Source organism: Sebastes fasciatus, chromosome 9 (assembly GCF_043250625.1).
Source record: "Sebastes fasciatus isolate fSebFas1 chromosome 9, fSebFas1.pri, whole genome shotgun sequence".
Taxonomy (NCBI): domain Eukaryota; kingdom Metazoa; phylum Chordata; class Actinopteri; order Perciformes; family Sebastidae; genus Sebastes; species Sebastes fasciatus.
Genome location: NC_133803.1, coordinates 20,212,120 through 20,222,669, shown reverse-complemented (window position 1 = coordinate 20,222,669; position 10,550 = coordinate 20,212,120). Strand labels below are relative to the sequence as shown.

Here is a 10,550-nt window from a genome sequence, read left to right as displayed (position 1 = left end):
TATTATCGATGAAACTCCTCCAGCAGGATTAAGCCAGTGCACAAGACTTCCATTAGTTCCATCCAGTGTGGCTCTCAGGCCAAGCCTTTTGATGGGATTGTGATATTTCTGCAGAGGGCGAGGAGGGTAAGGTTCCCTTGAATGCGACTCAAATTCTTTGTCTTTGGCATGTATCCTCACATTCCTGAGTAATTTCTCAGTGTACACACACACACACGCTCGATGCTGCCTGTCCGTAGCAAGGACCTCTGACCATTCCCTCTCCGCTGAGTGCTGCAGTCATTGTCACACAGAGAAAGCCATTCATGGTGCCCTCATTCCTGCAGTCTTGTGTGCGGCACAGCTGGACGGGTGCAGGGCTCGTCTTTATGCAGCAGCAGGCCCCAGCACGTTCCGCACCCCTGAGGCGCAACTCGCAACCGCCTAGTTGCTTCACTATTCATACAGAATTCCTCCACGCGCGTCCTTCGACCCATTTCTCCCGAAACACGGCCTTTTATCAACAACCCATCCTCATATCCTTCACTGTAAATCACACACATTCTTTTAAAAAGCAGACTCCCTCTGTACTATCAGACTCATAGTGAGTCAAGCTCTCTTTTTAAGTCTTCAGTAAAAGCATGGCTCCAGGCTAAGATTACAGTAACCGGCGTGGATGGTTATCTTAGCGGACTGTCTGCTGAACAGGCTACGGAGATCAAAGTGAGGTGTTCGTCTGTATTTTTGAAACATTAGGTCCGAGCTTAAATTGATGACATACCTCCACCCCCTCCCTCCGCCCTCAGTATCTCTTCTCCAGACAGGCTCCACGTGTCTCCAGAGCAGGCAATTACTACCTCCTCACTTTTCATCTCTTATTTCTTCTCCCCTACTAACACATGCACAACTTGCGCTGATCGCTGTGCCGAGGCGTACGTAGGACTACAGATACAATACACATTTAGAGGTAATTGGTGTGAAGATGTATGTGAGGGCAGACATACTGCAGACCAGCGAGTGCGGAGAAGCGTTGGCTGTGGGGCGTCGGCGAGGCCTCGCTTTTGTGTTACTATTTCCAGGACTCTATACTCTGGTATGTTTCAAAGGATGCAAAGCACCATATTAGTGGTATATTGTCAAGGATCCGAAAGGGCTCATTAAGCATCACCAAGATATGATTGTTGGTATTTTGCCTCTATTTTTGTTATGAGAAGAAAATTATGTCCAACGTACTTACGAGTTTGACAGGGCTGGCTCTGGGGTTTCTCAGTAGATCTCCACACAAGAGCTAACTGTGGGAATAAGAAAACAAGAGGAGGTAAAAAGAAGAAGAAAGCAGTGGAAACTTGGATGGGTTGATGTTGTAATAAATGAAGAGAAAGCTCACAGCTCACGTTAAAACGAATCCAGGTGGTTTGTTGTCCACGCCGGAGCTCACTGTAGGGCTTCTAGTAGGTAAATAACCGCAGTGCACGGTGGCAATCAGGCATCTCTTTTGTTTTGTGGTGTGGTGCAGATGTGGCAGAGTCATTTTTAGCCTCACTTTCTTTCGCTCACTCCCTCGCACTGCTACTTTTTGGGTGGTGTAGCACAATGCAGGAAGTGTCTGGGCCGCAATACCGCAGGGCCATAACTGCACGGCAAACCTAATTAAAAGGTTTTTTCTTTGGTCTTCTAATCTGGAATAGTTGACCTGGATTGGGAGGTTGCTAATCTGGCTGCTCTATCCCTCCCTCTCAACACCCACAGTGTCCTACCGGCAAAACAAGGGTGGGGCCGCTGGCACTCTGCCCGCCATAGGCTTGCATCTTTGGTGCAGCGAGTTAGCGGATAAGTGGGTGGTGGTGGTGGTGGTGGTGGTGAGGGGTAAACATGTGCCGAGGTGTACAGCTGAACAAACAGGTCAAGTAGCTGTGGAGCATCTGAGAGAACAGGGTGCCTTACTTAACCCCTGCTGCCAGGACGTCAATGAGATGCTGCACTCGCACCATCTACGGCACAACAATGACTAAGCACATCATCCACTTGGACATATAGAATCACCAAGCAATGAACATCATCTTATTAGATGGGTGTAGTGGCTTGACTGGGCACCTGCCACTAGCTCTTCTCTTTTATACCAGTTGAAAGAAAAGCTGAAATAACAAGCACCCGCTCATAAATTCACACACAAAGGAAAAAATAAATCTGGTTTTGCCACCTTATAAAAGAGTTATTATATTCAGTCATGCTTCTCATTGAGCTAAACATATGACTAATGTACCACCACATGTTTTATATGCTTACGTGCCAGTAAACGTGAATCAGTTTCACTCAAATGCAAATGGGTGATCCTGATGTGCATAAAGGTGAGAGATGTCAGCCCCATACCCTGTTTGGGTTTAACCCTGTGTGTGTTGATGTTAGACACTGGCACAGTGGGGCTGTGAGGGGGTTGGTGGCCCTTAGGTAGCGAGGGAGTGGGTGAGGGGGGGTCAGCATGAGCATGGAAGCGGCGTGGCCGTGATTCACTGTGACAGCAGCGCCTGGCATGTGAGGACAGCAGGCCAGGCGGGCGAGGCTGCTGCCTTTGATCTTTATTTGCTCCACCGTCTGTTTTGCATTTGAGAGCCTTGCTGAGCGCGAGGCATTGGATACACCTTGAATGGCTCGGGACCCCGTCCACTTTTTAAAGACCCGGGATCCTTTTTCAAAGCTGAGGGGATCCAGGACAGAGAGGGATGATGTTTGAAGGGGAAGGCTCTGCGCTGAATAGGGCCGAGGGTCTCCCGGCAACACAGATTAGCCCTGATGAAAAGAGAGTGCTCCGTAATAACACACGATCAAGCTAATGGAGGACGGTGTGAGTGTGGGTGAGGGGCAAGGTAGCATACATCTCCTTTTTAGATGGACCCTCAAGATCAACCCGGGGTCAGGAGGCTGTGGAACAAAAACAAACATGCACAGCAACCTTCTGCTGCTCCTCCTGACCTGTCAGATACATTTTGCACATCAGTGATGTCAACAGACTGTGGCATCTTACACCTGAGAGGCAAACCGGCTGGATACCATCAATATGTGGTCCTATCCAACAACCAGGCACGGTGCACTGACAGGGAGGCATCTCTCTCTTCAAACGGTGCATATATTTATCTTCTCGAACATCTCTATTGCACATTCCTCTCAGACACTACAGTGGCCGCGATCCAGAGCCGGCAGCTGGACAAACTGTTAACCTAGAGACTGATACACTTGATATAAATAACTGCCCGCTCTAATAAGAGCCTTTATGAGGAATCAAATCAACACAACTCATGAGAAAAAAAACATTTTGAGAAACAGTGGAGAATGGAAAATCTTAGTTATGTAATCCACACTGAAAAGCTGAAATGTGAAAAAAACAGTGGCTCAGGAAAGGAGCATCTAGTGTGAGTGTGTTCGCATGGGAGGGATGCAAAGCACACATTTTAAATAGCCATTGATATTTCCTCTCGCTGCACCTGATTCGACTGTTATCAGGCCAGTAAATAGGCCTCATTGGTCACTATAACCACCTGTTGCTCAATATGGGCCTACTACGTTGTAATAGTGAAAGCCAAACTTATAAGCAACACGTTCTAACATGTTATAAAACTGAATGAAACAACAAAAAAGACTTCTTTAGGTTTAGGCAACAAAATCACTTTTAGGGAAAAACATTGTATTTTGGCTAAAAATAACGAAGTTTCAAAAGTGAAAGTGAAACTTGACGCTTGTGAACTCAAAGAACTACACGTTGCTAGTTTCCCACAGGATGCGAACCCCAGACGCTTGGGTGAAACCCTGCGGTCCATCTCCACCGACCTCCACATCATGTGGAGTTTCATGCTGTCTACACTACAGCGCCTGACTTCCGCTTCTGCTCCTGTCATAATTACTACAGTTGCTAGAGGCAGCTGTTGTTTTCTTATATACCTTCTTTCTGTGGTCGACCATATGAATAGATGATAAAAACCTACTATTAGGTGTAGTAGGCCCCTACTGACCCACATCTATGGTGCTGATAACACCTATTTAATAGCCTGACAACATGATGAAATATGTCAGCATGCTCACATGTCCTTCTGCAGAACTCTTTTTCTACTCCAGTTACTGTCCAGCATGCAATTTATTCCCAGACTATACATTTTTGTCAGTTCACACGCATGTTATTTATGCTGTTTGTTTTGGCTTACACAAACTGCTCTCCAGTTGGTAGCTTCATGTCATGGAGTTTAAAAGACTAAAAAGAGACGCAGAAACGTAGCAACATAGATTTTATTTACTTTTTGAGCACTGTAGAGAGGTGTGCACATATTACCATTCCCATAGCTTATACCTTTTTATATTTGTTGCATTTTCAAGTAAAGAATAAACAAGCTCTTTAATGGTTTTGTTGAGACTGGAATTCTTAGTAGTAACTGAGCGAAACAGCAAAACCAGAGGAACCGATTACCCCAACAGAAATTTAGACCCTTACTCATTTCAAGTTCTCAACAGCACCAAATCATGGGCTTTATACATAAATTAGTTGGGTTTTTTTAAGCAAGAAAATACATGTCTCTGTCAATGTGACTATACAAATATAATTTGTGATTTTTAAATGATGACTAACAGTCAGGTTTGGCGGTGGGGGTCAAATGCTGCTACCTGAGCACTATATGTATCAGCATATCTTCTTCCTGCTTCTGGAGCTCAACACAAAGTGGCTTACTGTAGATTCTGCACATGCAATAGCTATGTATGTATTCACATTTTGAAAACAATCAAAGCAAAGCATTCTATGGCTGAAATGGTTATAAAATTCATCATGATCTAAGATGCACATTATGCTACATTATACAGTATGCTTGCTAGAGGATTAATAACAATGTGTATGTGTACGAGTACATGGAAGTTGATCTGTACGTGTTAGCGATGTAAATTCCTTTTATCATGAATGTTCAACTCTCACAGCCAAAAAAACATCACTCATTAACACTTATCTTGATTAGCAGACATTCCACAAGGTGCAATCGGACATCTTTTTAAACTTGAAAAGTATTTCAAGAACAAAATAAGGTCTTGCATTCGAAATTCCTAAATGCTTGAAAATAGTCACATCTGTTCAGCGATACAAAACAGCATGAACGTCCACCCTGTTTTCCTAAATCATAGCTTATATACAAAGAGAAAAAAAGAGTAGGAGAGGAAAAGAGTAACAGAAAAAGTGGTGCATCAAGGCAATGGTGCATCAAGTCTAATCCAGGTGACACTGGAGAGTTTGGGGAGGAGTAAGTTGGTATAGAGTGCATGCTGGAGGCAGACAGTGGCAAAGGGAAGTCCTGTAAGTGCACTAAGTAGAACCTAACACCCCTCCCTCCTTACTGGGCACCAGCTAAAGCTTATAAAGGTGGTGGGGAAGTGAGGGCGGTGTGAGTGTGTGTGTGTGTGTGTGTGTTCGTGGTTGGGTGGAAGGGTTTGTATTGCTGAAGAAGCCGAGAAGGAGGTCGAATGCGGCTCACTCCACTACGTTCATCAGTCGACACACACCTCCTTCGATGGCCAAGCACTGTCCAGGAACGGTCCCAGGTGGTAATCTGGATATGTGTGTCTGCAGGTAACAAAAGAATGAGAACATCATCCAAGGGAAGATATACATACAGTACAGAGGCAGGGCTACATGGGGAAAAGGAAACACTAACAGGGTGTCGATCTGAAGAACAAGTGGAGCAAACGTTAAAAGATAAAGGTACGGATGATGATGGATGATGTGGATTTTATAAAAACATTTTATATATACTTTATTGCAGGAGTGCAAGAGTTAATATAAATTTACACTGGCTTACATATGTTCTTCATACTTACATCATTCCTACAATGTTTGTATATTTTATAGTGAAAAAGTAAAAATTATAGTAAATTTGACAAAAATAAACAAATAAAGAAAATAATAACAGGAACAAAAAGATTAAAGATGAACTAAAAAAAACAGAAAATAATTAATTAATTAATTAATTAAATTAAATAAAAAAGGATTTGATTTTATGTTTTTCATAATTATTATTAACTTTGTTAGTGGGCATTAAAGATGCAAATTGCAATATGTATAAAGGAGCAGCAATGGGGTAGATGTGTTGCTACCGGTACTAAAAGAACAACAAGAGAAGATCAAATATGGCCCAGGTGGTCCAGTTTCAGAAATACATTCATCAGATGTAAGGCTTATCATATGCATTGCAGTAACAGAAACATTTTACATTTTAAAATTATCATGATGACAATAATGACATTATATTACATAGCAGCAATAGTTGAGCCAGGTTTAGCTTTTTACTGGACCCTGCATTTTTCTTTTTGCTACAAGCCTCTGCACTGGGACCCTCGCTACATCAACATGGTGGTCTCATTGAATTGAACAAGGAGGGGGTTATGGGAGAACCCAAACCCCTCAATCACAATGAAGTTCTCGACAGCTTGCCTGAGAATGTGGCTTTAGTGTTAAAACAATTTATATATAATTTAAATAACACCAAAGATGATAAATACAATGCAACCAGCGAGTTCAGTGTTGAAGAACACACAACATAGGGCTACTGCTGTTGCATCATTAGCATGTACCCCTGAAGTCCAAAGATGCCAAGTGAGTATTTATAGAGCGGCAGAGTAAGTGGATGAAGGGAACAGACTGCTAGTGTTTTGTGTTTGAGCAAAGAGACAGAGAGGAGTAAGAGGAGGAGGAAAGGCGCAAACACAGCTGTGAAGACGGGAGTGATACTTCAACTGGGGGGGATCAAAGGTGATGGACTCTCCCTGTGCCAATAATGGCTATCATCCTCCTTCCTCTCCCTCTGCACAGAGGGCAACACCGGCTCCAGCCTTGGGGGAAGACTCCATCCACTTATTGACCACTGAATTGGCCTGACATCACTCCTCCGGTCGCAGGAGCCTTCATCTCTACAGGACTCCTTTTTGTGTCGGCTTGGACTACGGCCCCTGGCACCCCGAGGGCAACTGTCACTACAATGGGACAACAGCCAGACAAGGCCACGCACACATGGCAACGCTCTCAGGGGCTATTATGCCTCCAGTACCCCTTTCTGGGTTCATCCTCTCCCCTTCATCTTCCGAACATGAGGTTAAAGAAAGGCCTCATTTAAACTGTTTTGACTGAAGGTCCATAGCCGAGACATAATCAACTAATGGAGACATGTTAAATGTTTTGCTTTTGATGTTTGCATGTCAGAGGGAAAGAGCTTTTGCAAAGTTCTTTTTAGATTCCAACCACATTGAACACGCAGCTGAAAACACACTACTGGACACAATTAGCGTCTCGCTGTATGACTTCATGTATTTTGCAAGAAAACTGTGTCTGACAATGACACCACTGTGCCCTAACCCTCACCCCGACACGCAACCTCACAGCATATGTTAAGACCTTCCCTTGTATTTCCATCTGACAGAATGGACAATTTGAGTGAGTAAGCAGGAAGAGTAAAAAGCTTACTAAACCAAACAAGTGAGCAATTACACCACCGCAGTGCTAAGAGCATTGTGTGCCGTTCGCATGCTGCGGCGCTAAGTTCAGAAGTCCAGGCTACAGGGACACAGTGGTGAGGATGAGTAATGCTTCAGGCAACAGTTGTCCTAACACATCAAGTCTGGTCAGCATCAGACCAATAATGCTGTAGCCTCGTGTGTAAACACTAAATTACATGTTCACACAGTTTTTGTGTCTATGTTGTGCCAACCTTTACTATCGCTCTGATTTTATATTTGGATTATTAGTCTGCAGCAGATTCACATGATGAAACGCTTTTTAATATTTCCGTGATTAATGGACCATTAGCAATACAACACAGTACAGTACCAAAGTAGTTAGACTGGAACCTTGTTGTTGTGCTGCTCCTAATAAGTGGGCAGTTACTGAACATCTCCTTCACAATATACCGCATTAATGAATTATTGTGGTGGAATCCAGCGTAAACTAATTATAAAGTCAGCTGGGGTTGAAAGAGGAGCAAAGAAATGTAGAATTATAGGACAGCTGGTCTAGACAGACAAAAAATGAAAGACACGCAAACCTACAGTGTTGCCTGTTGCCAAGCTTGATACCCATCGACTGAAGTGACCACATGACAGGACCACGGAGGAGTCAAAATATAACATGAAAAACACAGCTCCATTGTATCTGTCGGAGAAAAACAACATTCTTTGGAGATATGAATGTGTTTAGGAGCTTCGAGAAGCCGCACATTAACACCACAGCATAGGCCAAAGGATAAATTTGGCACTATGACTATGCCGCTGTTTTTCTGTTGTGGTTTTTCACATTCTTTTCTTTTGAAATAAAAAACAAAAAACAATCATATGCTATTTATTCTCCACGCGAGATGGATAGTAAAAACAAAATGTACCATAATAAAAGACATTTGTCGGTCGTGTAATACACAAAGCAGACAGTAACCAGGAGGCCTGAATTGCATGCCATTTGATTTTCTCTGGCCTTGCACAAAAAAAGAAAAAAGCTTTATAGTGGTAATGATGTCCAGGAGGAGGGAACTGAGCCATGGTGGTGGGTGCTGTGGATCCTACACTTCTCTTTCATCTGTCCAATCATGACAAACAATGCAACAATAGGCTAACTGTTTCAGAAGCGCCGCCACTGGCCTGTCCGTGCAGCTCTGTAAAACATGGCGTGATGTTCTGATGTGCTGTCCAGCGCAAACACAGGTGAGCGTTTGAATAAAAACCAGATGCTCTCCCTCTGCAGATTTATGGCTATTTTACAGTGTCATGTCAAAAGGATTAGGATACAGACTCGACTGTCCCCCAAACAACATCTGGATGAAAAGTAAGAAAACCTCAGAGGAACTGCCAACACAGTGTCTGAAAAAAACTGGTCTGACATCCAACACATTTTGGACTAAGCTGTAAGCATGCTTCACTGTTCTCCTGGGTTTATGAAGCTGTTGTTTGGCAGGAAAAAATCTACACATACAAATCTGAGAATTAAAACACTGTGCAAGACAAGTGGACTTAAAATATAAATCCAGTCTGACCTCTGTCCTAAATACCCCAGCTACTGTGTATCAGCCCTTTCATGTTCTTATCACAGAAAAGCAGTGGAAGATGGACTCCGGCTGGTTAAAAAACGCCCAGTGGGATGCTAATAGGAATGGGAGGAATGTCTGTAGAATAGCAGCTGAGGCCGTGGATGGCTCTGGCTCTATATGTAATCTCTGCAGTTCAGTGCACTGAAAATGTGCACATGCTTAAATCGGGGTGAATTATCCCGGCAACCTGCTAAAAGTGCAATAGGGACACTAATCGTTATCAGTTTTCTTCAGCAAGTATTTATGACAACACAGCCAAGGAAGCCTTCATTGGAAGAACTTGTTATGTACAGTATGTACTGCCTGTCCTGCTGCAGGTTGGTCACCACCCACATCTGCACTGCTCTTGGTGCTACAGTGCACGATGGTAAGATGACAAAGACTTGATGCTTTTCAGGACGACTGAAGTTAATTAATTTATCTCCACAGAATCTGCATTACGCTTCTTCTGCCATTCTTTCCTACACTGTCCATGAGGCAGAACCATAGACTGTATATACAGTAAGAAGTGGACGTAGTCACTGTGACGTCTCCCATTTGTTCGTGGACTGACGTTTTGAAGCCGACCAGTCAATCACAAGGTAGCCCCGTCCTAAAGCATACCCTGCTTTATGGTCTATTTGACTCTAAATGGGACCATAATTTACTAAATGAACATCATGCTGTATTGAAGAAGACTTGAAACTAGTGATTGAGACCATAAACTCATGTTTACAATGTGTACTGAGGTAATAAATCAAGTGAGAAGTAGGCTCATTTCCTCATAGACTTCTAAACAATCAGACTTCTTTTTACAACCAGAGGAGTCGCCCCCTGCTGGCTATTAGAAAGAATGCAAGTTTAAAGCACTTCAGCATTGACTTCACTTTCAGACCCCGAGGTCGCCCACAGGGCAGAACCCCTCAATCAATCAAAACTTTATTGGTGAGACAATTATGTGAATGTCCCCACAGCTGGGATTGGTAGCATGTAGTACTAAAACTTGTGTTTGATAAGGCCAAGAAGATTTCATTTTCAGAGTCATCAAGCTGGCAGATAGATTTGTGCATGAGATTTCTTAGAACAGCTTGTAGAGGACTGACTCCTGAAGCCAAAAACATTTCACTTGCAGACCATTGAGGTCTCTTTAGCAATATTCTCACAGCATCATTATAAGCTACTTGGTCTCTGTGAGCTTGCTTTTCTCTAGTTTGACAACAAACTTGCAGTATAGAGTGGGCTACAATATACTCTGAACAGAGACGTCGTCACTCAGTTTTGACGTCTGCCATCAAGGCCATGGACATGCAGGTGCCACCTCCTCTGCCTCTATGGCATACAGACCGCTTTCTAGGCCGAGTTCACAGACAACAAGACATGACTGGAGCCTGGTTGCATTAAGGTTCCCATTTCTGGCTTTTTGAACTTCCCAAGATTGGAGAGAAAACAGATGCTCTCCTATGGAATCCCCTCAACGGACGATATGTTGGCAGTGAGCGG

At 43.5% G+C, this 10,550-nt stretch overlaps 1 protein-coding gene across 1 annotated transcript in view; it reads right to left on the bottom strand.

Annotated features, from left to right (window-relative positions):
* Window positions 1-4,239: 4,239 nt before the first annotated feature.
* tasp1 (taspase, threonine aspartase, 1) overlaps window positions 4,240-10,550 on the bottom strand; it is a 29,679-nt gene continuing 23,368 nt past the window's right edge. Inside the window, exon 14 of the mRNA XM_074646543.1 lies at window positions 4,240-5,569. Coding sequence (XP_074502644.1) covers window positions 5,477-5,569 — 93 coding nt within the window. The 3' untranslated portion in view covers window positions 4,240-5,476. The remainder of the gene's footprint in view (window positions 5,570-10,550) is intronic.